This window comes from Epinephelus fuscoguttatus, linkage group LG2 (assembly GCF_011397635.1).
Source record: "Epinephelus fuscoguttatus linkage group LG2, E.fuscoguttatus.final_Chr_v1".
NCBI classification, from domain to species: domain Eukaryota; kingdom Metazoa; phylum Chordata; class Actinopteri; order Perciformes; family Serranidae; genus Epinephelus; species Epinephelus fuscoguttatus.
In genome coordinates this window covers 27867635-27894592 of record NC_064753.1, presented here as the reverse complement: position 1 = coordinate 27894592, position 26958 = coordinate 27867635, and the positions used below count along the sequence as shown (strand labels likewise).

At 41.5% G+C, this 26958-nt stretch overlaps 2 protein-coding genes across 4 annotated transcripts in view; one reads left to right on the top strand and one right to left on the bottom strand.

Annotated features, from left to right (window-relative positions):
• The window catches only part of dkk3a (dickkopf WNT signaling pathway inhibitor 3a), an 11454-nt gene extending 7949 nt beyond the window's left edge, over positions 1 to 3505 (top strand). For both annotated transcript variants that reach the window (XM_049604252.1, XM_049604261.1), the window contains exon 8: positions 500 to 3505. In XM_049604252.1, the coding sequence (XP_049460209.1) occupies positions 500 to 587 (88 nt within the window). In that variant the 3' untranslated portion in view covers positions 588 to 3505. The remainder of the gene's footprint in view (positions 1 to 499) is intronic.
• usp47 (ubiquitin specific peptidase 47) lies at positions 3128 to 26958 on the bottom strand. 2 transcript variants are annotated; one of them, XM_049604121.1, is made up of 29 exons: positions 26677 to 26958; positions 22838 to 22894; positions 19950 to 20144; positions 18399 to 18515; positions 17498 to 17651; positions 17308 to 17404; positions 17072 to 17217; positions 16877 to 16956; positions 14875 to 15024; positions 14572 to 14667; positions 14329 to 14481; positions 13035 to 13193; positions 11595 to 11726; positions 11317 to 11393; positions 11076 to 11131; positions 10174 to 10286; positions 9973 to 10074; positions 9689 to 9896; positions 9290 to 9405; positions 9020 to 9139; positions 8073 to 8874; positions 7322 to 7497; positions 7146 to 7226; positions 6923 to 7038; positions 6716 to 6834; positions 6474 to 6604; positions 5557 to 5604; positions 5316 to 5446; positions 3128 to 4772 (listed from the first exon to the last, which is right to left on the bottom strand). In XM_049604121.1, the coding sequence occupies exons 1-29, from the start codon at positions 26719 to 26721 to the stop codon at positions 4598 to 4600; spliced, it is 4152 nt and encodes a 1383-aa protein (XP_049460078.1). In that variant the 5' UTR covers positions 26722 to 26958; the 3' UTR covers positions 3128 to 4597. The 2 variants fall into 2 exon arrangements, with proteins under 2 accessions (XP_049460078.1, XP_049460088.1); XM_049604131.1 differs by lacking the exon at positions 22838 to 22894.

Sequence of the window (26958 nt, the reverse complement as noted above, 5' to 3'; positions counted from 1 at the left end):
AATCAGCAGTTTTATTTATCTTGGAGAGGAAAAGACTCACCAAAAAATCTCCTGAATATCTGGATCTTAAGTTATCAGAGAAAATATGTGAGCGCACATTAGCAGGTGTTGGGCTAGCTACCTGTCTCCGACATGCCCAACAGTGTCAAACACTGATTTGTAATGTAAAACTACTTTTTTAGTGTATTTACCGCTTTAAATCACTAGGTCAGTTTGTTTTGGAGAGGAAGACACCTCTATGGATAATTCGGCTCCTGATAAAAACCTCCTGAACAATGAACACTGAATGATTTCTTACTGGGAGTTTCAGCTGGTTGCAATCTGCCATCCTCACCACTAGATGCCACTAAATCCCCCCAAATCTTACACACTGCTCCTTTAATAGCAAATAATGTCTTCTTAAATCATGTATTTGCTGTTAAGATATTGAGGCTTCATATACATGTCACTCACCACCTTTTATCCCCATACTATACTACGGTGCTCTGCTTTTTGACAGGCGAGGGTCCATGTGCCTTAAAAGAGAGGACTCGAGTGAAGAGGACCTGACGGACAGTCTGTACTCAGAGATAGACTATATCATCTAGACACATTTGATTCGATTCACATTGCCTTGTAAACAACTAGACAGGAGTCTCCACTGACTCCAGAGCTTCGCTGCAAAGAGCCACTGCACTTTCTGCTTGCCAGCTTTACCCAAAGTGGTGAGGCTACACAGCATCGGAAATGGATGAGAATATATTTATTTCATTTGCTGTAATTGCGACCTGAGGTTTACAATCCTTAAAGGTTCCTGAAAATGTTGATATAAATGTCACTAACCAAAAACAGGAAACACTATATTTTCAAAGTCCTGTGTGATACTAAACACTGGTTTCTTGACTATTTGCTGCATCTCTATATTGTATTACAACTCTAACCCTTATCTAATTATAGAGTGCTACAATTAAAATTAACCCACAGTAGCAGCTCTGAACACCTGAGTATCCAGCCAGGTACAATAATGCTTCATGTACTGTGTGACTAACAATACAGTATCACAGAAGCAGGCAATAATAACTGTATATTACACATATATGTATCTACAGAAGTCAACACTACCATGAGACGTCAGCAGTCTCTGGTAAAAGATTCTGCAAATATTTAATATTTAAATCGCTGCTACCAATGACTACAACAGCTAATTTGCACCCTTTTACATGTCTGATAAAACCTCAAAGTTTGTTTTAGAGTAAATTAATAATTCTGGCTGCGTCAATATCCTAAAGTTGTTTGTAACAAAGCTTCTTCCCCTCATGATGTTTGCTTCACTCTAGCAATATTTGCTTTGCTGCTTTGAGGACTATGTTTTTGCCAACACCTGGGCATCTATTTTTATGGCTCAGAGATGACTTGTTATTATATGCACGACAAGAGGAAACACACATGCCATGTTATGGCAAATCCATCAGTTTTGCCTAATGAGAGTCGAGTCACCGAAACATTGCACCATTAAAATCATTACTTTTGCAAGTCAGTGTGCAGGAGCCTTTTCTACAAGTTTTATTCCTCTTGTCCCAAAGAATAAAGGGACGAGTTTTATTCTTTAAGCTTCACTTATCAGCCCAAATGCCACTTTTTTCACATCATTGGCACAACTTGGTTTTAATTTAAGATCCAGTTTTGATTTGTCAAGAAGCTGTTGTATACACCTGCATCTTCAGCTTATGTGGCACACCTCTGTGGGCCCAAATGGGCTTGAGCGGTATCAAGGTTATAAGGTCTACTGGGACATTAAGGAATCCCGAAGGTATGATTTTCAATACCATCAAAAATAGAGATGCTCTTCCTTCTCTTAAACTAACATGGAGATGCTATATTGGGGCAATGTAGTGCACTGCACGCACCACCAGAGGTCAGTCTCTACTGGTGGAACAGTGTAACACTGCCAGTATTGGGGATAACGTTACAGGACTGTTGCCACATATAACTTCTAGTCTTCTGTCTACAAAAGCAGTTTATTAGCTACATGATTTTATCAGACACATAATCTCCATTCAGCCCTCTGATGTGCTGGTATCTGCAGCAGCATCAGTGTCATCAGGTCCTCCAGCAAGATAGGTGTTTTTTTTTTTTTGTTTGTTTGTTTTTTACAATCTATTACAATCCTGGCGGCACGGTGGTGTGGTGGTTAGCACTCTCGCCTCACAGCAAGAGGGTTGCCGGTTCGATCCCGGGCGGGGGAGCCCTTCTGTGTGGAGTTTGCATGTTCTCCCCGTGTCAGCGTGGGTTCTCTCCGGGCACTCCGGCTTCCTCCCACAGTCCAAAGACATGCAGATTGGGGACTAGGTTAATTGATAACTCTAAATTGTCCGTAGGTGTGAGTGTGAGTGTGAGCGTGAATGGTTGTCTGTCTCTATGTGTCAGCCCTGCGATAGACTGGCGACCTGTCCAGGGTGTACCCTGCCTCTCGCCCGATGTCAGCTGGGATAGGCTCCAGCCCCCCCCCGCGACCCTCAAGAGGATGAAGCAGTTAGAAGATGAATGAATGAATGAATCTATTACAATCCATTATTCTGTTGGTCGCAAGTATTTAAACCCAAGACTTGTCTGAGTAGGCAACACAACATTGTAGGCTAGACAATGACACGCATGCTCCAATGACTTGAAGACTTGTATCACAGGTAGCTTAGCTTTTTTTCTTTTTTAGTTACACAAATCCCGTCATATGCCATATACGCTGGAGAAATGTAAAAATGTCAAGGAGTGTGTGCAAATCCTAGACTCCCAAACATGACATTGGCCTCCACCCCCTCATGCTTGTATGTGCTTTGTGTGACTCAACCTTTCAACATTCAGCCAGGAAGACGTGATACGATTGCAAGCAATACCTGGTGTATGTGTGTGAATAAAGCTTTTGTACTAACAGCTGGCGCTGGATGTTAACTTCCATACAGCTACAACTGTCAAATGTAAACTCTGCACTGTTCTTACGCACTTCAACATGACATGCAGCTTCTACAAATCTTGCCTTTAGAAAAAAATATAAGTTTTTTTTTAACACCAACACCCCCTTTTCTTAAAAAGGTGAGTAGGATCTGTGAAGTTAAATTAAGCCATTTTAATTTACAGTGAAAGAAAACTGCAGTTATGAAAAAAAGCATTTTAATTCCTTTCTAAAATCATCTTAAACTATTTTCACACAGGAATCTGAAATCTGAAAGAAATAAACAACAACAACAAAAAAAAGGATTTGTTTTTTTCAGATATTGGCATTTCTACAGTGGATAGCTGGTGGCAGCATCAGGAGCCCAGAGGGGCCGGGATGCTGAGCCTCAGTCTTCAGACCAGTTGCCCGGGCGGACTGAGAGGTCCAGCAGGCTTTGTACACCCTCTGGTGTCAGTCTATCAAGCAGCAGCAGGTAGAAGCGCCAAAAAACAACCTCACGCTCTCTGGAAAAAAAAACCCAGAGAGCTCGCTCCCCTCAGTACACACACACACACACACACACACACACACACACACGGATGACACTAGAGATGTACACCCAGTTCACATGGTGCAAAGAAAAAAAGACCAACAACAAAGAAATCCACTTTCTTTCTAAAATTAAAGGTTAATACAGACAACAGATGTGTGCCTGGAGCCTCACAAGACCTAACTGAATGATTACGTCTGGAGCAAAATAATAATTTACAACAAACAAGCAAAACAAAACAAGGAGATCCTTAACACAGTCTACTTGGTTTTGTTTCATTGTACTTTGTATTACAGGACCAATAGCCTATGTATCATTAGATCTAGTGGAAGTGGTAACAGAAGTAAAGCTCCTGTAAAGCACAAAGAGCAGCAGTAAGGACAACCCATAACGACACATTACTCCAGCTATTATAGGAGCAGAAACAACCTCCGCTTTACAAATTCTTAATTGTTGCTTTTTTATTTCATCAAATCTTGTGGAGGACGTTGTCAAAGTCACTGAGAAAGTGAGGCTTGTCTCGCCAGAAGAGGTGAGGAAGGCTGGATAAGTAGTTCTTGGTTGTGTGTGTGCTGTTGGTTTTTGAGTATTTAAAGGAGGGGTGAGCAATGCAAGATAAGAATGATTGCTGTAATAGAGCAGTGCTCGAGAGGTGTGAGCATATGGGCTTACAAGATGGTCACAGACGAATCAGAATCAACACTATTCCTGAAACAGGAAGGGAACACACGCAGTGACGGGGAGGAGAGTGAGAGAAACTGATGTGAAAGGAGATGGGAGACTTAAATAGACAGGATGGATGCCTTCCAGCCCAGTTTCACAGTCCTAACATCTCTGCATCCATCTCTGGAGCTTTTACGTTCAACTGATTTGTCTATACAGTATTTGATTCATTTTTCTGTATTCAATAGCTTTTGTACTTCCCTTTAAACTTTACAGTACAATACACTATAGTGCACGATAGGGTTTTCTGAGCCAGTCCCAGGGCTCAGAGTGGAGGGTGAGAGCATGTCAGCCTCACAGCGCTGCTTGATGTTCAAGTAACTTATCAGGCCCGACACTCAAGATGAGTTCGGCAGCCCGGTTGCTTTGCTGCAGCAGCCAAGCGATCCAGATAATGAGGAGTGGAGCTCAGTGTCTCAGTCCTGCCCCGGGTCTTTGGCAGGGCCTCCGTCCAGGTAGATCTTGAGGGCCTTCTCCTTGCGTGGTGAGTAGCTGACACGATGTCCAGTCTTGAGCAGACGGCTGCTCTCCTTCTTCATCAGCTCATTGCGCTCCTCCTCTGACAGCTCCATAGGTTCCTCTGTGCTCTCCCTGCACAGAGATCACAGAAATGTTCATCTCAAGACAAATGTTTAAAATTTAGTATACGAAGCGGCTATGATGTGGTTCAGTGAGTTGATATCTACTCTGTGGACTTTATCCTATAGGGTATTCTGATAAATGAAGGAGACGAGCTCTCTGCCTCCATGTACATTAGCTTTCAAATTCTTAAAATTAGTAATGAAATGTTACACAATGTCAGCATTAGGGATTTGTTGATAACCAATTAAACCATATAACCAAGGCAGCTTTACTTGTATAGCACATTTCATGCACAAGGGCAATTCAAAGTGCTTTACAGAGAAATAAAATATAAAACATATAGTGAATACGTAATAAATACAAGGGGTCTATCCTTATCCTATACCTCCTTTTGTAGGGTGACAGGTGGGCTGGAATCAATCCCCCAGCACACAAAGCTACAGTTTCAAGTCTTAATAAAAGGACAAAGCACTAAATAAGACGGACACTCTCTAAATTAATTCCTGTATCTATACCTATTCTGTTGCCCTGTGGTCCTTCTGATAGCCTTACCTGTAGAAGACCACCGCTCCGTCATCACAGATGTACAGAGGCCACACGTTTAGAGTCGACACTTTTGGGTTCCAGTCCAAATCCTGATGAATCTCCAACACGGAAATATCACAAGGAAATGTTCCTCTACCCTGCACACAACAGACGGATGGATTCTCAGTCAATGATTAGACAGTTTAAAGAAGGGAAACTAAAGCTGCATAAGAAAAATCACAGCTGTCCTGTGTGAGGGACTGCATACCTTTGCAAACTCCAGGTTTTCCAGAGGAATATTGCTCATTTCACTAAGCTGCAAATGGAAGACAGAGATTAGTCACAAAAGGCAAATAATAGGTACTTGGACAACTCCTTGTTCAAGCAAACTTTTTTTTTTCATGTTGAACTTATTTTCCCACAATTAATAAATAACAAACTGATGTTTCTCTGAACAGCAGTGAAAGTGAACTGAGACGCTGCATCACAAGTTTTTATTAACAGTTTTACTATGGAATATAGTAGGGCTCCCTCCTGAAAGTCAAAGATTCGAATCGCAAGTTGAAGATCCCTCAATCAACTAAAAATTCAGTCTGTCAGTGTGCAGTGTACTTCTAGAGATGTTCCGGCCCCCAGAATTTGCTGCAGAGTGAGCGTTCCTCGCTTTCACCCTGCTCTCTGGTACAGGCAGCTGCAGCCCAAAACCCAAGGTGAGTCTAATAAAATGGAGGCAACTGCCCGGAGATCTCTGGCTTTTGTTTGATACCTAGTGTCGGCAAAAAATGTTGCACATTCCTGATAGGTTGTTGGCATAGTTAGCACACATTAGCTCGCAGGGCCAAGTTGGCTTGTTGAATATATTATGTGAATGTTGCCCTGCATGTCCTGCCAAACCTTGTTCAAACTCTCAAACTCTACATGGAAAAAAGGAACAAATAGTCGAATATTCATATTGAACAGCCAAATCCAATCTGACTGACATAATTCTTGGTCCAGTACAGCCCTAGAAAATAGTTTTGTGGTTTTTTATCGATGGTGTGATTGATATTCTGCATTTCGGTAACCCGTGTTGGTTGACCAGGATGAGAGCACTGTAACTGCACTTCTGATTTAAGAAACTTAACTTTTGATTAGTATAAATTACGTGACAAACTATAAAAAGCATCCAGCACAATACAGACATACCTTCTCCTTGAGTTCTTCTACACTGCTGCTCTCCAGAATAACTTCCTGGAAGGGCCCCAGCTTCATTGTGGCGGGGCTCCACCTCCGGGTCAGGACAGCCAGCTGCGACATGGACTTCATCTTCTCTGGTTCTGAAATTTAGCACTTCAGCTTTAGTGATCCAGAAGTCCAACAATACAAAAAAAAAATCCGACAGTAACCCACTGTAACGTGTTTGAAAGAAACTTCAAAATGAGCGTTACCATTAAGAACTTCCAAGAAGACTTCCCAGTTGGAGGAGATGCTGATGTCTTCTTCATAGACATGGTAGTCCAGAAACACCGTGCCTGGGTTCTTCCATGTCTTTTTCCTGAGACGAACACTGAACACACACACACACACACACATTTGTTGATTAACACCTTTTTCATGTTTTTCCTCCTTATTAATGTGCAGTAAGAAAGTCTTACCTGTCAATGCTTAGGTCAAGCTTGCACTGCTCTTTCAACTGAGGGAGCAGCTCCTCTTTAGACTGTCTGACAGTCATGCCCTTGGCAAACACCGTGTCCACGAGGAACTTGCAGGGCTGGGAAACAGACACATAGATCACTTGTCATATTATATTTGAGATTAGAGTTCAGCAGCTTAGCCGGAACATCTTGAGTGACAAAAAAAAAGTCTTTCAGTTCTTACCTCCGTTTCATTCACTAATAGTTGATACACTTTCACTCTGTATTCACCCTTTTTCAGTGCTCTTCCTAGTCGAATGGTTATCTATGGGAAATAATAAAAATGTACAAGTCAATTATTGACTCACTGGAACAGGAACTACTAAAATCTAACTAATCAATTCTAAAACAGATCCTGACCTTGTTGTCATCAGAGAATGACGACAGTGTTTCATTGAGCCGTACGCTCTCAAACTCCTGGTTGTTGGCGTATACCCGAAACACCTTGAACTGGGTGGAAGTGACTCCCACGTAGGGCTCCAGGTTCTGCTTAAATGCTGCTAATGTTATTCTCTTGTCCACGTGAACCACTAGAGCTAAAGCAGATAACAGGAAACAACAATTAAATATTTAGCCAGATTTTCTGCCACCGTGAGGAAGGAAACGACTGAAGAACACTTTGAAGTTGCATTGACAATACTGTGCCAGTTAAACAATCAAGCTCTGCAAGAAAATAGTCGTTGTGCTTGCCTCTGAAATGCAATTTAATTTGATTTTGCTTACTTAAGGATGACTAGTGGCCCTCTATTGGAAGAAATGGAATATATTTGTTCATAACTATGTCTTAATAAGAGTATGATCAGCTGAGAATAAGCCTAGAATGAGCCCTTCGTATCTACACAGGGAGCGGGTGGTCTTCCCCGGAGCCCACCATGTTGCACTGCCTTGTTTTTATAGTAGCCCAGAAAAGACAAATCAAACACTGGCTCCAGGGAGGGCCTTTCCAGTTTTTATGTTACCAAAAGGCCACCGTAGGCTCTACTAGAGACTTGAAAAGGTAGATGTGAGGGAAGGAGTATTCTGTTGGTTGCAATCTGCAACCTCACCACTAGATGGCATTAAATCCTACACACTGGTCCTTTAAACACCATCATAAAAAGAAGGTTCATACATTTTTGTGCATCAGAGGAGGAGTCATCCTGAGAACACGGCTCTGTTCTGAAGTACAGGTACTGAGCCTCTGCCTTGCTCTTCCCATTGTCGTCATATTCGCTGTCTGTCCCGGAGTCTTCTTCAGCAGTGTCCCAGGTCTCTTTTTTGCCCTCATGGGCTTTGGAGCGACGGCTACTTGTGATGCTGTGCGAGTCCAAGCCGTTGGCCAGCTGTATGGGCCCGCTGTCTGCATTGCACAGCGTGTCACTGCTGTGGCTGGAGCTCAGGATGTCGCTGTCCACTGAGCTTGTGCTGCGGTCATTGTTCACCTCAGAGTCCGAGCGCTCCTCACAGGCAAAGTGGTTCTCGGGGTCAGAGGAGGCACCACTGCTACCCCCGGCTGTGGCCCTGATCCGGTTCTCCAACTCTCTGTTGTCTGCGGCCACACACAGTGACGAGTTTGAGTCGGCCTCTTGGGTCGGGGATTCGATATGCTCAAAGTCGCTGGCGTCAGAGCTTTTCTGGCTGTCACTGGTGCTGGAGCCCTGCTGCTGCTGCAGAGACAGATTCTTTAACTTTTCTGTGCTCTCCTCCAGGATCGCCTCTACAGATTTCCTGTTACCCTTTGAACCCTCAAAGGGCGCATCAGAGTCACCTCCTACTTTTTGGCAAAGAGTCCTGTTAGCCAAGGTACCAGGAGACTGCTCAGGCAGTAAGACCAAGAGCCGGATCGTATTCCCATGACGATCCAACAGTTTCCACAAGAGCGAGTCAGTGAAAGCAACCTCATGATCTGTCGACTCGGAGCTCTCTACAAAAACCTGATGAAAAACAAAACGAAAAACAGGTCAAACTTAAGTGTTTACAAGCATTGAAGTAGATCTTCTTACACAAAACTGGCATAACACAATGGGAACAAATGGAGGCACAAAAATGAGAATTTAAAAAAAAAAAAAATGTAGCGACCTTGTTACTCCTGAAGAACCCCTCCGCTTTCAGTGTCTTGTTTGGAACATACAGGAGTCGGAGATCATTGTAGCAGCGCTCCAGGACCACACGCATGTTTTCTGCAGATAGCCCTGTAGCCTGGGAAGAAACGCATACATTAAGGTCACGTCCTAAGGACTGATCTCACACTAATGGCTGATGTACATAATCTTTTTGTTGATGCTTAAAATAAAAAAGCTGAAGGACAAGAAGATGCAGTGATGAAGAAACTTGAGTTAAGTAGGACACCTGTGCAATAAGCTGTTTGAATTCAGTGATCGTCTGGTTCAAGTACGCCCGAACACTGATTGGAGTGGCGATGGTCTCGCTCTTCAGATCCACAACATGAACCTTCACCATTACCTCTGTAGAAAATCAGAAAAACACCCACACAGACATAATTCAGTTATTTTTACTCACTTATTATCATGACACATTCACATCCATCATTGGTGTACACTTCATTTGCTTCTAACGTCACAGAATGGTCTGCATAAAGCACAGAGTCTACATAGTCATGACTCTGCTTCATGGGCTTTAATCACACTTGAGTTTTTTTTAGTAACTGCACACAATTACCTGTGCTGCTCAAAGAACAACACTATATAAGACAAAATGACTATGACTCAACAGTTGCAGGCTACTGACCTCCAGGTTTGTAAGGCTGGAACACTTGCTCTGGTTTGCGGGTCTCGAGCAGCAGGTCGAACATATATGAGGACTTGACTCCTCCCAGCAGCAGGCCCATCGGCGTGTCCTCCTCACCTTCGTAGGAGCGCTCCAGGTACTCGTGGAACTCATCATACTTTACCAAGCGGCAGCAGTCCAGAGACACCACTCCATCCAGCTCCATTAGCTGAGGCACAGAACAGAACTGATTAGCTATATTGTTGGAGCACCTGATGGTGAGGACCTACAAGAAACCAACAAACCTTGTAGGCCATCTCTGTTGCTTCTCTGAGAGTTTTGTCCTTGTGTACTTCCAGCTTGCTCTCCATCATCATCTTCACAGGATGCATGCAGAACAGCTTTATCTAAAGGTAAAAAGAAACAGAGCAGTAAATAGTTATTGTTTTCAATCTCATTCAGAAGTAAAACAATAGATCTTGAACTGATCTAAGAGGACCACATACCTTGCAAGTGTTGCGCTCAATCTCCCTCTGTCGCTTCTCCTGCTCTTCAGACTCTTTCTCCTTCTGAACCAGATTCTTTATGTGCTCTGGGAAGTCTTCCACAGCTGAATACTCTGCACACAGGACAGACAGGCAACATATTAAAACTGCATACTAATTCTAGGACCTGAACAGTCAAGGCAACCCTGGTAACAGAAACAGTAAGATTATGAGCACAATATGAAAACATCCGCAAAAGTCTGCCACACAGACGGGGATGCATTCACACAGACGGGGATGCATTGCTGTGGTTTCTTTCTACAGGTGTGGAGCAGATTACAGGACAAGAGCTCAAGCTGCTGGCTCATACAGTATGCGGCTGGAAAAATGGTTATTGAATGTTCCAACTGAGCACAGGATGACAAAGCCTCCCATAAGCTTCTAACGCCCAGGCCACACCGCCTACCTGAGTAATGCATGTGTGTCGCAGAACCTCTTACTTTTCATTTCGGTGCCCATGTTAAAAGAGCACCCACACAGCTGGCATGAGCAACACAGCTCAGTCACATTGACATTATACCAGCAACATTACACATTTCACTACAGTTTCAATAGAAATATTTGTGTTTAAATAACAGTTCCTGTTTCCGTTTCTAAGAAAAAGCCCTCTGGCGTTTCTGTGGACAGAATCCCTCCATTTGTTTGAAACAATCTATTATTGATGGCCATTATCAAAGGCAAACTCAATGCAGAGAGATAAGGCTGACAGGCAGCTGCAACAGCTGTGTGAGCCACATCAGTTCAGTGAGGCAGCCATCACACACAGGTGGAGGTATACAGTGTGGCCAGGGTATAACACTACCATGAAGACACACGTAAACAAGAAATTACCAATAGCAGACTTTATTGAATTAATTTCTTACTTGCATTCCTTGAGGGATCTTTCAATCTGTAAATCAACATATATGCATTTGTAGAGCTGTTGGGAGGAAACAGATGTCTTGTTATTGAATGTAGTGCAATATATAGATGACAAAAAACTAAACAAGAACCATCTTGACTTTCCTTCAAACACAAATTAACAGGTCAAGTTCATTATTACTGTATTTCCTAAGCCAGTGTACTGTGCGCATGTGATGTGTGTTGATATGAGAGACGACTTACCTGGCAAAGGCACTGGAATAATAGCCTCTGCTCCCTGAGGACCCCCCATACGTCTTCCTGATATCATCTTGTGTGATCTGCCCAACGCAATGCACAGAAATGTACCAAATAAATGGCTCAGCGGATACTACCATGTAAAAGCAGAATGTTACATTGACATTGTTTGCTTAGCTCAGTACAAACCAATGACTAACACCAATATAGCCGGGTGAGTCATTCTACCTGACATTTAACTGTTGTAGGAGAACAAAACAGGTTGCTCAAGGGCTGAGGCTGACCTTGCTAACGTGTTGATCATTGAAACTGTACCACTGGCCATCACTGAAGGACTTGATGCAGGCGTAGTAGTGGCCACCCGCAGCGCTCCCAGAATGGACCATGACGGAGAACAGCTCAAAGGTCAGCAAACTCTGAGAACAGACAGAGAAAATCTCATTGTTTAAATAAAAGCAACAACTACATTGTATTCTGCTGATGCTCATGTTGACCAGAGGGAAATTTATTAATACTACATATGCAATGGCACGATCTAAGTTCAAGATAATGCTATTTTGCAGAGCTAGTCACATAAAATAAGGAACACTGATTGTACAGCGTGGGAGATACAGCTTTTAATTCAACTTTATGTCACAAAACCTCCATAATCTGCAATGTGTTGACTTAGTCATCATCTGGAATATGCTGTGCACATTGTGAATGAGGAAGTAATGCATCACTTTTGATCTTTTTCTGCCTGCAGACAGTTGCTCAATAGTATCTCCAGGAGTCACTTCAGATTGGAGACAATATAACAGCAAAATTCAAAATAGAGAGAAAAGATGTGATGATGTTGGAGCTCTGTATTAAAGAGTGAATCAAAATCTGTTCAACTGTGTTGAGATCAGGTGACTGTATAAGTCACAGCTTACGTTTCTTATCAGTTTCATATTTGAACATTCAATGGCCCCTTGTGTTCAGTGTGAAAGCATCCGCATCTGGTGTGTTTGCCCACTCTTTAATATGCCCCCATCTAAAGCTTGTATTGATCATATATAGAGATGTCCCAAACCAAGATTTTAGCTGATTAAAATCTGATCCTTTCTTTGTTGAACTCTACTGAGTCCACCTGAGCCTGCAAATGTTACAACGCTGCTCTCCTCAATGACAGCTGTGTTCTACACTGCACGAAATGTGCTCCATATGCGAGTGAGAAATGCATGAATGTGAAAAATTATTTTGGCATGCCAGTGATTAACAAATGGACTGGCAGAGTACACAGATTTACCAAGCTCCAACAGTAACAGAGCTGTTTTCTCTCCCCTCATTATAAAAAAATCAGTAGCAGCTTCTAATTTTTTAGATTTTGAGGTAAAAGAAGCTTCACTTTGTAACACTGCTATAAAACGAAATATAAATGCAGAATTTTTAGGCAATGGGACAAGATCTTGATATAGGAAGCATTCTGATTTCAGTTTGTGGTCTGTCTGTATTCTGAGTAGTATTGACCAATCCTGTTTGAGCAGGCTTTGGTTGCACGCAGGTAAGCAGTCCATGTGGAGAGCAAACTAAGTATTGAATTGGACTCAGTTTCTGCAGTTACCAAACATTAAAAGGACTTGGATCTTGGCCCAGTAACTTCAGGACATCCCCAGTTGTATGCACTTTCCCGAACAGTTAACTAATCAACGATATTAACAACAATCAACAGTATCTATACAGTGGGTGATCAAGATGATTACCTTTGGCTTCAACACCCTCTCTGTGCTGCTGGTGCTGTCCAAGCAGATGCCCTCATCCACACAATCATCGGTGGAGAAATCGTTGCTCATCTGGTCGCTGTGGCAACTGCCTTCATTCTCTGCTCCGCTGTCAGTGCAGCTCTCTGTCTGAGGCGACTTCTAGAGGAAGCCGTTTCAAAAGCGATAAGAGAGGGGTCAAATATGTAGAAATATATCACATATTGTAGCTCCAGATCTATTGGTTTTACTTAACAACATCTTAACAGTAAAAAACAAAAGACACCTGTAACATATCCGGTTTTGGATTTGATGCCTAAATGGTGTTCGGTCATTTATCTTGCCCTTATGTTGCGTCATATTACAGAACACAAAAGCAGTATAACATGCAAAACTAGAATTACCACCTTGTGGTTGTATGACTCTGCTTACAAGTCAACTTGAAGTTTACACCCACGTCTGTCTAGATTCACATAATATATGTAATTAAGACTTTGAAGAAATGTAATAAAGGGTATTAAGTGTATTTTTTATTTCTCTTGCTGGAAAAAAAAAGCTACTCAGGGCTAATTCTAAATCTAATGTAAATGGTTCACAAACATCTTTAACCTGGCAGCACAAAAGATCTATGCATTTACCACAGTTTCAAGGTGGGCACCCAAGATTACTGTCACCAATTCAGTGTCCGACCAAATGTCTCCCTTCTGTTCCTGAGGTTTGGTGCTGAATAATGGCCAGAAATTGTATTCGCAGAACATTATGATGTCACAGCTAAGTTGACCTTTGGGATATAAACTGCCATTACTTCATCATTTTATCCTCGTAGACAATTTTGTGAAATTTTGTCATAATAAGCATATGAATTCTAGAATTACAGCCAATGAAGTGTTCTGTGAGGCCACAGTGGCCTTGACCTTTGATCATCAAAATCTAATAAGTTAATAATACGTTGAGTCCAAGTGGACGTTTTTTACCAAATTTGGGGAAATTTTCTCTGGGCAATTCTGAGATATCGCATTCATAAGGATGGGACAGACAGACAGGAAGGACAACCCAAAAACAAAATGTTTCCACACCGCATAAAACTAGATACTAGATATTTTGGAATTTGTAACAACATAAAAATGGTATACCTGACACAGTTTTTCCCAACCAAAGTTTATAGACACATCAAGCTATTGATGGTTAATATGAGACAGAAGGAGAATCACATTTGGGCCGACGACCCTGAAGATTTATTAATCTAATCTAAGTCAGAAATAGTGATGAAAGCCGTTACTGCTATTTCTTTTCTCACCTCATCTTCTACATCGATGAATGGACTCATGTCGAGCTCCTCAGGGAAAGTCATGCGGTCATTAAGCTTGATGCGATGCATAGTGGTGTAGTCAAAATCAAACCGCTTCAGCTGAAGTGTCAGCAGGTACGGAAAGTGCAGAAATCTCAGACCCTGTGTGGAGAAGCATTTATCAAAGAATCAGGCGGGTCAATAGCAGAACACTGAGCATGTCTCCCATGTCACATCTTCACTGTGTCTCACCTTCCGTGCGTCACATTTCTTTTTGCAGCGTTCACAGAAGTACTGATTGGGCCCATCCAGGGTTTCCGGTTGGATGAATGCCTGCAAAGCCTCTTCCTGTAGCAGAGACATTGTTTCAGGTTTATATAGATGGAGGACTAAATACTAAATGGTCAAACTTTGATAAAATGACCTGCAAGTATTGAATCAATTGCAGGCTTGAAGTAGCTGATAATCCCAAAAAGTGAATGTTTAATGCTCTTTGAGTCTTTGCTGCCAGTATGTTAAATGTTTAAAGGAATGAAACATGGAGAGGAAACACACCACACTGCCATATGCCTGGCTGGCTCCGAAGGGTCTGATCACAAGAGGGATGTCCAGGTAAGTATCAATCCTCCAGCTCTCATAGCCACACTCCAGACAACGGACATAATCCTTCAGCTTCCCCTGGTACAGCTGGTTGATCAGGTCAGCCTGAGGATATGGAGGCATGACAGTCAGCCTACTCAACCAAGTTTCACTTCTAACAATACAGCTTCTGTTTGGGTTACGAAATATTCTTTGACATTTTCTCACTAAGGTCCCGTTTATACAACAACGATTTCAACTGAAAACAGTAAACTTAAGTTGCGTTTTGGCCGATCGTTTACACGACAACGCCGTTTTGGGTGCCTAAAAACGCAACGTGTTGAAAACGGGTTCCAGAGTGCCATTTTTTGGAAACAGCACCATCTCTGTTGTCAGATAAACTTGCAATATGCAGTTCCTCTGAAAACGGAGACTTTTCGCACATGCGCATTACGCTTCCAGTCACTACGCATGCGCAAGAAAGTCGACCATCACAACAACAATGGCGGCCTCCCGAGCTCTGCTTGTGCTGCTCACCCTGTTGAATTTATTAGCGCTTCCCCATCATAGTGTAGATTTACTGTAGCAACTCCACCTCGTTGTCCGTCCAGATAAATGTTCGTGCGGTTGCCATTTTGTTTGTTGATACATCATCACTCGGTAGAAGGAAGCGTAAGCGTCACACCGCCAACTACTGGCCTGGCATGTATATTGCAGCGTTTTTGGTCATTTTTGCAGATCCATGTGCACGGCGATTGTTATCAAAATTGTTGTCGTCTAAACGCGGAACTTTTTTCAAAACGAATGAAATGATTCTGTTTTCAGTGGATCATTTTCATGTAAACATGGCCTAAAATAAAGCACCCGCATGTAATTGTTGCCATGTGACACCACCTGCCATCCAAAACTGTCAAGACAGATTAAAAATACATTATTACATTAAAAAGCAGCTTTGAATGTTTTTTAAGAATCAAAGAATGACAGAGTTTTGTCTAATGGAAGAAATACCCTGTTGTTACTAACATCAGAAGGCATTTTAGGACACCTTAGAATCAGTTCACCAGGCATTTGGCATTTTTCTGCGAGTCAGAATTTTCTTTTGTATAATTTATTAGAAACCAAAAGCAACTTGTTACATTATGGTTTTATTCTCACTGGAACAACCCAAAGAGGCACATGGTCTCTCAATGGCGGCGTTAAAACTTAATTTAGCCTTTGTGGTTAGATTAAGTTTTAACGACGCCATCACTTTTTCATCGCAACATCCTGGAGGGGCTGTTCAGTATTATTCTACAAAAGAAGTGCTTGTTGAATCACCTTACATTGTCTGAAACCACCTTCCTAATAGGGGTATCATGGCGGCGGTCTCCAACTTTTTTGTAATTTTCCAAACAGACAATGCAACTATTACACCTGCTTTATGCTGCAGTTGACCAGGTAACAGTCGACTAGTCACAGGGGTAATGTTATCTGCAGCTGGACTATAATCACAGGCTCTTGACTGACTGTAACCAACATGGCTACTAAAATTTTTTTTGAAAATCCAATCTCTACACTTGGGCTCTAGGAAATGCCAACTTTTCATATGTTATCTGGAGATGGCGAAAACTTTGAACTTAAATTCTAAATTTCACTGTAAACTTCCAAAAAGTAGACTGGAATAAAATCTAATCCATTATCCATAGTGTGTTATTTAAGTTATTTTTTTAAATGGGGCTCAATCACATGCATTGATTCTGTGCTAACTAGGAGCTCATGTGTACAGACCACATGGCTGTAAATACGCACACTGGATGAAGTGTTTGCAGTTTATAATTTACTCCTGAGATAAGAAACAGCTAACCCTGGGGCTTACTGGCCCATTTCACTTTTCCCACAGTAGCTCTTTTGTTTCCATTGTGGGGGGGTGGGGCGCCCCTAGACTGGCTGCTAAAATGTTGTTGTCAGGAGTCTAAGAAAGCTTGCTGCTCTCTCCTACCTGCTCTGTCTGTTTCCACTTTTGCTCCAGGGCATCAAACATGACCCTGCACAGCTCCTGGACGTCATGCTGCTGCCAAGCTACAAAGCAAGAAGTGCAAACCAGTGAATAGATGCAGAGGCACATGGTCTCTCTTTCACACAAACACGCACACAAGCCATGAGAGTCTGGTCACAGGACAGTACAAACGCTCACCCTCGCTGCTGTCCCAGCCAAAGCTCCGCGTCACATCAGTGGTCTCAATCGCCCGTTTCTTACTGGTCTGCAGCAAAACAAACAGCCTTTGCAGCTGGTAGGGAATACTGGTGACTGGATCCTCTTCAGACTCCTCAAACTCCCAGCTGAGGTCAGACAGAAGTTATAAAAGAATTTTAAAAGTTGTACTTCACAAGCAAACCTTCACAAAGACCTCTACAAGCATAGCTCCTTACTTGTAGAGCGCATTTCTGAACTCTGGCGTCATGAACAGTGTTTGTAGAAGACTGTTCAAATAGCAGGTCATAGCTTGGTTGACCAAGCCCACGTAACCTACAGTGGGGGGCAAGAAACAAGAAGTAAGATGACAGTTGGGGTTGTAGAAAAGGAGTGAAGTCACATGTTTAACAAGTGACAAAACCTCACCTGTTTCAGATTTGTTGAGGATGGATGAGTAGGAGTAAGATGGACTGCTGTAGTCACCACTGCAGCCTGCAGTGCCGTCTCTCGGCAGGGGCCCAATAAACCTCTCTTGGGAGCTGTCATCCAGTCCACTGCTATCTGCTGTTCCTGACTCATCCTGCACACATCAAACATACAGAGAGGGATCTTTTCATAATATATCTTTACTCACCAAAACCAGAACCCTACAGCAACAATCAAATATTTAAAATGTTTCTACTAGAACATGTTTACATGCTGTAATGTTCAAAAACACTTCATTTCCTTTATACTGTCTGTGCTGGAACACCTGTGTTCACCCTCTGTCTGAGATGCTCTGTTTTAGCACCTGCCTCATAAAGCCCCCCTTCTGAAAAAGCCCAGTCTGCTCTGACTGGTCAGCATTTCCAGGTCTGCCAGATCACTGCAAATCTGCATCATCATTACAGCAAGGGAATGACTGGGGTGGAGTATAGTAGTACTTTCTACTGTGAAAAATCACCAATTAAACCTTCCTAACCAGGATCTTCACAACAAGACATGTTCCAGCAAGAATATGATCCGAAATGGGGCGAAATGAACAACATTAGCAACTAAAATTCCATGTTTCCCCTTAAGTTAGCATGTAGCTACATGTAGCAGAGTAGGCTATGCATGTTGACACGCGCCTGGAGCAGATCACCACATTAAGAAATCTGTCACGAGCTGACATAAGCTCGTCTTGAAAGTAAAAAAAAAAAAAAAACATTGAGGACTGACGTTGGGCTATAATTAATATGCACATCCAAGATTTTAACATGATATATATGACAGAAAATAAGGTAAAGGATAATAGGTCCCCTTTAAAAAAAATCGTAACTCATGTTGTTTATCTTGTACAACTCACCGATGCAATCTGAGGCTGCTCTCCATCTTTATCGGTGAGCTGGAGGAAATTCCTCTTACCACCAGGCTCAAACCCCGAATCTGAGAGGGACATCTCACTGCTGTGGTCCAGTGGTGCCTAAAGGGAGGCAGGATAATAACAAATATCACGTGAAAACAATCCCTGTAAAATGCAGAAAAAACAGCCACGAAGCATTCAAACAAGTCTACAGGACCACAAACTGGATGAACTCACAAGAAGACTCAGATTGCCCCTGAACTCATTTTCAGCAAATTCCCTGTACTGACGCGAGCGATAAAAGTAGCTTGAGGCCAACATGTGAGCAATGCTATGTAGCAGAAGACTTTCTGTCTTTCTCCCGGGCGAGCTGGGGACAAGCAAGCACAGCACTGCAGTGGAAACATACAGTAGCTTAATCCACTGACCTACTCAGTGAGATAACAACAGACACAGCACCTGGGCTTTGGCCTGGGTCAGCAGCAGGATTAGCCTGTGCTCATTTAAGAAAAGGGGAGTAGTATATGCACAAACATTGACGACACAGAACAAGCTCATACTCAACACTGAGGGTGCACACGCAGTTATTCATATGAGAGTGCTCTCTCCTAGCAACACCATTCCTACACACTTTGTTTTCCATGTAGACACAATGGTATGGCAAAATCCATTTTTGAACACTGATAGCACAAATGACAAAAGCTGGCACTGGCTCGCTTTCAAACATATCTCTGCTACTATCAGCTTCATTGAGGTCATGATATGGTGACGTGGCCCTCTCAGTGTAGAGGTAGCAGGTGCTTTGAGTCCTAACGTAAACTCCTTATAAGTTAAGGATAAGTAAACAACAACTGAGAAACACAGGCTGGGAGCCATTATTATGAATCCTGCTAGACCTCACCTGAAATACTCAGCCTGAACTCAGTGACACCAAACCAAAATTTTCACACTTATAGCTTTATCAGTTAATTATTAGCTAACAATTGACTACTTACACATCCAGCAGACACATTAGAGCTCCACTGGCATTTGCTTCAAGCTGTGTTTCTGGCCACCTGACAAATAGTCCAAGTCCAAAATTCCCTGTTCTTTTTCTGTTGAGGGAAATATCTGGTTCTTCAAGGCCAAATGTCCACTAGTTTATTTTACCAGTTTGTCACTGACTTTATCTGTCTGCCATTTGGTGCTGGACAGGTAGCGTACAGTGGAGTTATTAGAGCTCCCCTCTAAATGTTGAGGACTCAAATCATCAGTGTAGACACCCTGGCTCTACTGACTGCAAACCTCACATTTTCAACACACAATCAAGCAAGAAACACCCATTTGCATGTCATTCCTCCGCCACCACCTGCTAAGCGCCACCTTAGCATCATGTTAAAACCTTGAAATCCATCTTTTACCTAGACCCAACCTTCTGATTTAACAGGGCGATCACAAAACTTCAGCCAGCTGAGATCTGTAATTACATTGACAGCTTCGTAGACTTATGTGGAAATCTGCTATCACATGTTGGCAGAAACAAAAGTGAATGTCCAAATTAATGAATTTCCTTACCATATCCTGCGTATTTCCCCAGGCAAGGTCAAAGGTGGCTTTCACATATCCTGCTTTGTGGGCAACATCTTCATAGAGTTTGGAGAGGGTGGTGGAAGCAGGCAGGTTGAGGGTCAGCCTCTCATTGACCGTCTTCGCACTGGTGATGTCCTGAATGATACACAGCACTCTGGGCTCCTCAGCTGCATTTTGGATCTGCAAATCAGGACGAATGGGGGGAAAACATTATCATGATGTACTGGGTGGATTTTTATTCTGTATTTTGTGTTGTGAGCACCATGTACTGCTGAGATGATAAGTGTTAGAGTAAATGGTTAGTAAGGCAGTGCAACAAATGTCATGATTAGATACACGCCAGTCCACAAAGAGAAAAATGCCACCCTGTGTCATGCCTCAGTACCAAGGGGCAACATCTGGGGCGGAGAAATGAAGGCAAAACATGAGTGCCAAAAACTGCGGTTCTTTGAATGACCACTTGAGGCTGGCTCAATAAGTCAGTCACTTCCCATAGACCCTCATGTTGAAATGCACAACTTAACAGCAGCAATAAACGGTGTCGGTCTCTAAAGCTTGCTTCTCCCCTTTATGACAACTGTACATGGGGGTGAATTTTTATGTAACTCATCTGCATAATTAAGGCTGGGCCACTTTGAGTGAAAGGCTGTGTGTTGACAGTGTCTGCTTCTTTAGAGTCACATCCACCCCTCGCTCCTCCACAGCTCCAGCCTCTTGCCCAAACATGGTCACTTCTGGCCCACAAAAAAGATGGCGAAGGCCTAAATACTAAATGCTAGTCTAAGGCCTATGGGTGACATCACGATAGCTATGTCCAATATTTTTTACAGTCTATGCTGAGTTCTGATATGACCTACTTGTTACAAATAACATTTCTTAAAGAGGAATAGTGTCTCATTAAATTTGTAATATGTTTACTACCTGATTTTAATGAAAATGTTTCTAATTTTGGACTATTTTACTAAGGCAAAGTTAATGTATGGTTGCTTGTGTTGCCATAAAATGTAACATTTAAGAATTTAAGAAAGTTTTTTTGGTTTCTATTCCTCAAAGTAAGGTTATCAAGGAAAAAAAAGTCTCATGTGGGCATCTGAATAAAAAAATAATCTTACAACATAAAGGCACTGGTGTCAGCAAATTTCAAATGTGAAATTAAGAGATTTTTTGAATGAAAACTGTATGTATTCACTGGGTCAAAAATCAGTTATGTCTGATGACAAAAAGACACTGGTCATAATAACTTCAGATATGAGACTAGAAGAGCTCTCCTTGAAACTAAATTTTCTTCAGTTTAAATATTATCAACTGCAAAAATTCTTCACAATGAAACAAACATATGGTTGCGGGAGCTTATTTCTAACAGTGACAGCTCTGCATTGTGTTTTGTCAAGGCTTAGACCTCGTTTCAAGTGGGCCGTTCAATACATGATTCTGAATTCCCTCGTTCACTGTCACGTCACCAAGAATCCTTCCTATACATGACCGGACAAGCCCACTTGCTGGGCTGTCACTGATCTTTGGTTGCAATTTTTCAAAACAGAAAAACAAGGATAGGTAGTCAAATTTCACCCAAAAGCATCCCTGGTATGCTGCAAGAAAAAAACACAACAAAACAAAAGAAGGAACAGTCCATGCAATTTCTGACACATGCTTCATTTTACTGTATAACACACAGTGTGAATTGTTTTCCAGGAGGAGCAGGATTCACTTTGTCATTTGAACACTCCCCATAGTTTGTTTTCTGATTAGTCCGGTATGTGCAGTACTTGCTCAGGCTCAAATGATATGCTGACTGAAAATGAAAGCAGCAAAAACTGTCAGAACTCACTCAACAAGTGTTAATGTACCAAGCATGCAAAGATGATGCTGGGCCAGCGTCTTTAGCCTCAGGTGATTATTACTGGTAACTACAAAATGTTTGGGAGCTAAAGTTACTGAACTACTGCATAAAAAACTGATACAATTGGATTTAGGGTGGCAAAATACAACCATAACAATTTTAAGCAGCTTATAAAAAGTAGAGCAAAGGGTTAAATTACATTACACTGTAAATACTGACAGAACATCCCAAACTGTCACACATTTAAAGCTAGGGATAAAATGCTCTGATTCTCAATCTTGTGCTGTTTTGTTTGATCAGATACTGCCTGATTTAAATAATATTTTTTGTAATATTAAACTGTAGCATTACCATAATATATTTGCTTAAAGGTATGCTAAGAGGGACTGTCTGTTACCATTTGTAAACATGCTCACGTACAAAGTGAAAGTAAAAGCCAGACCCAGATTCACTCCTTTGGCAGTTCCCCTCACTATATTTGTGTTTTTTCTGTGCTGTGTCTCTTGGATACCTACTGTTTACGGTCTCACCCGTGGCTGTTACCTTTTTATAAAGCCCTAACCTCACTTGAGTGTTGTACAAGTACAAGCCCGTAAACGTCCTGAGCACAGAAAGTAAGAAAATACAGGCAAAGGGCAGAAAACTACAACACCACACACTTCTAGTGGGTTCTAAGTGATGATTGAGAGGATTACTTCTGTATGAGTCTATACATTTTTTTTTAAGGAAAATCCTGCATAGTATATATTTAAGACAACATTACACACTGATGCACAGAAGCCTGGCTTTGTATTAAATGACACACAATCTTAAATGTGATCATACTTTCCAGAAATTACTTTTTTTAATGGGACACTACCTCCAATATGTTGCTAAAATGGTCATTATTTGATTGCATGTCTCTTATGTTTGTCAAAGCTGTTGTTAGTAAGGCTGATTCCTGATGAAGACGGTCATCACGATGCTGCTTCATGCATCTATTTAACACCATGCTTTATCTCTCTCTCCCACACCACACACAAGGCATGGCTACCTGAGAGATCCTCTTCATCTCATCAAAAATACTCTGTCTGCTACTCCAAAACACACCCTAATAATACATGGAGATAGTGAAGGTAAAGAACAACTTAAAACAAACACAACAAGGAAATAAGTTGTCAAACATCCCTGACTAGTTACTCTCAAAACCACATTTAAGCTAAAATAGGCTGACTTGTAGGCCAAGAATAGTTTGGCTGGCAAAAATACCTCTTGGATCATAATTACAAGAGTGCATTCAAGTTATTCCTGTTTTTGCAACCTCTTTGTGAGGCCTGTGATCTTGGCAAAATGTGACTGACAGGTCCTATAAAGTAGCTGCACACAAGTGTATTATGAGATTAAAGGTTATTTTTACCGTGGATATAATCACAAGGTGCTGACATGAAGCCACAGGTACGGCAAAGCATGGGCCGTGTTTCCTCACAGCTATAACTGATTCTAAATGACACAAAATAATGACAGGCTATCATGTTGTGAAATGTCAGTGTCCATGAACACCTATTCATACAATGTAATGCACATGGCACGCACACAAAAAAGATGCAGATAGTGAAATTAACCTACAAAAATATTGTGATTCAAACGCAATTTACTGCAAATGGCACATTTGTTAGCTAAACCTGACACTTTGGCAAATTATCAGCCACCAATTTGGATGGATTACTGTATCCAAAAAATGGTTTCGGCAGGAAGTGACAGTGGCTGGTAAATCTATGAGATCTAGCCGTTGAGAGCAGTGGAAAAAAAACAGATGGGGCGATGACAATGAACATGTCACAGGAAATATGTACTGCTAAATCCCTTATAAATCATGACTCAGCAAAATAAATAAGCTCCCTTTCATTGCTAATTTATTCAGAGATCACTGACAGTCTGGCAGTTTAAGTTTAAGAACTGTGAAAACTACAAAGGAGGTTTTATGTGCGCTTGCTTTAGCTTCCACTCGAAGACAGATGTCCTGACAAAGTCAAAACATGAAGTAGGTTGAACAATGTGCCTAAACATTTAAACTACAACATTAGGAAACTCTGGTATTGCCAATTAAATCCATTTTAACTGTGAGGGCAAACAGCATGTGTTAATCCCTTGTTTGTTTTGGCTTGTTGTGACCTATACATGCAAACATCTTTACATTTTTTATACATAAAGATATTAAAGGCATGATAAACTGTGGCGAGTAGCTTGTGTCAGTGTAGCATTGAGGGAAGTCAATTTTCTCATGGGAGAAACTTTCTGTCAGGCAAAAATTAATGATTAACCATGAAAGCCTTTGATGCATAACAAAGGGCAATTTTACAAGATGCAACTTCAAATCCAAGATAATTGATATGTTGCTCTTGTTATGACAGAGCATGAGGATATGCAATTAATTCCATCACAAACACACAGCCATTCATAAGTAACCCATCTTGAATGTTACACAGTTGCATGTGTGTGTGATTATATGACTGGGGTTAATAACTGGGCTCCTCACAAATGTTTCATTTAATTGGTAGGCATCATGAGAAAGCTTTGAGTGTCTTCTGGTATCCCAGGACACCACAACACTGCTGCCATCCAGTTTCAACACCAAACTGCATCTTAAATTACCTTCACTCGATCTCATGTCTTGTTCCACAACGTTAGTCATTAATTTGTAACTTCACCATCGATTTCAGCAACAGAACTAAAGTACTGGAAGTGATATTTCACTAGGTTTTATGTTCCTGTCCCACCAGTATGTCTACGGAGCTAAAGGATAGTCAGCTGATTTCAGTAACTTGTTGTGGAAAAAAAACAAAAAACAATTGACCACAGGCAAACAAAAGGCTCCCACATATATTTCGAACACACAAACAAGGAAGGAAGACAAGGAAGTTTTCTAACTAATTTGCTTTGAGTATTTGGTTTGGTCTGTGTGTGTGTGTGTGTGTGACAGTCAGGCTTTTTCATCCACCTGCCACCACGGTAGGTGGAAAGCAAAATCTACCAGCCACTCAATAGACTACCATTGTTGTTTTGCTGGTAAGTGAAGAAAATCCAGGGGCAACTTCCATATTTTACTAGCATTTTGCTGATGGCTGATGCTAATTTCCACCCCCAACTTTAAATGTTGTAATATACCTTTCGGCTATGTTGCTTACACATCCTTAATATTCTTATTTGATTAACAAATGAAATTATGTATTCAATAGCAAAACTCAATTTGAAGTATTTAGATACTTTAAATGATCTAATGCACAGCAGGGAACTAAATGATTTAATGCCAGCATCCAACTATCTAACTTTTTTAACCAGTCACATATGATTTTCAAAGTGCTTAAAGTCTGAATGTCTAGGGAATTCCTGCTTTGCTGCCAAAGAGATAAGTGAATAAACCTATTTCCTCCTTACAAGTTCAAGCCATCGTTTTTAAAAATGTCTTATCCTGCAGGGTTCTGTTAGATCAGATTAATAATCTATTAATTATTTCTATAGCTAGAGGCTACACTATAACAATGAAACATATTGAAATTGAATAAGTGTGCAGTGCTGCATCATGAAATCCAATTTTCCCACCAGCCCTAATGTCTACGAGTGACGTCCTATGCATAAAGTATGACTCTGCAGCTGACGTAAATGCAGCGAAAGTGCTATAAAAAACACCCATAAATATTGTGAACCCAAACAACTTGTAGTAACCCTCCCTGTGGATATACGGGGGAGAAAAAATAACACATGAACACGACTAACGTTATCATACCACAGGACGTTCTTGTTGAAATCATACTGTTAACCCGAGGCAACATGTCAGCAATCAAATGACCATTAATGTTGTTTACATGACCTACAGTCCATACATTTTCTACTTATGTGGAGAACATGACAGCAAAGTACGGCCGTAAATTAGCTAACAGATTAACGTTATTGTTTCATGAAGCTAACGCTAGGATACTGTAACGGCAGCTAACAAGCCAAACACGGCAGGATAAACAAGCAAAGGCTATCAACCTTAGCATTGTGATAAACAAGTTCGTCATGGATGTCAAAACAGGAATGACGAACATTTTATTCTTACAATGAGGGCACCCACATAAATAACATCAATGCTAACGCTGCATCCTCATAAGTAACGTTAGCTAGTCAAATCCGCTAACATTAGCGTTAGCTTGCAATTGTAACAAGCTAACGTTCACACTAACGTTTCAAAGTCTATTCAAAACAATAAGCAAACGCGGACAAGAAAGAATTAAAGTAAACATTTTTATAAAGCTAGCAATGGGGTAAATGTTGCTTCAACGCTGACAGTCAGCTTCACTGATGTAGCCATTTACATTTGGTTTGGCAACTTCATAAACATCTACATTGGCTAGATTTGTTGCCATTAACCTGACTTACAAAGCTAACGACATTGGCTACCCGAATTCTACAAGCTAATATTTCTCGCAAGTTGGCTAACTGATGTTGACAAGTGTCGTCTTTGTTTTGAGGAACATAACATCATGTCAACCGCAACATTTGAATAGCTCATGAGTTTTCCACTACCAGAAAGCCAAACTCGAAAGCTAGGTGACTTAATGCTAATGATGCTAAAGCTTCAGCCACCGTCATAATTTTGTCTGAGATGCGGTGAAACTAGCCGCTAACCGATGTTAGCTATAACGTTAGTTAGCCGTGTCACGATAGGCCGTCCAAGTCATGTTTAGCTAACTGTTAGCAGCTGAGAATTAGCTTCCAAATGATACACCAAGATCGCAAACTCCCAAAGTGGTGCAAAAGTTTTGCCATTATTAATGAACATGGTCTGAAAAGGTGACAGCTAACGCCCAGTGGTTGAGTCTCCGACCTGGGCAGGGTCCGTGATAACCTCACCTCTTTGGGTACGAACTGGTTCTCCTCGCTAGGCACCATTTCCATTTGTGCGACAGTTTAGACAAGCATCTATCCGGACAGGGATGTCAGCGAAAAAACTTCGCGGCGGTAAACACAAACATGGTTTGCGTGCTGTTTGTTGTAAGTTTGGATGCTTGGATAACAAAATTAAACTTGCCAAAACTTGGAGGCTTATCAAAGTGATCGCAACACTCGGTTACACTGCCCAAGCACAAAGTGTCCTGCTATACATGGAGAAAAATGGCCGGTGTTTTACTCCGC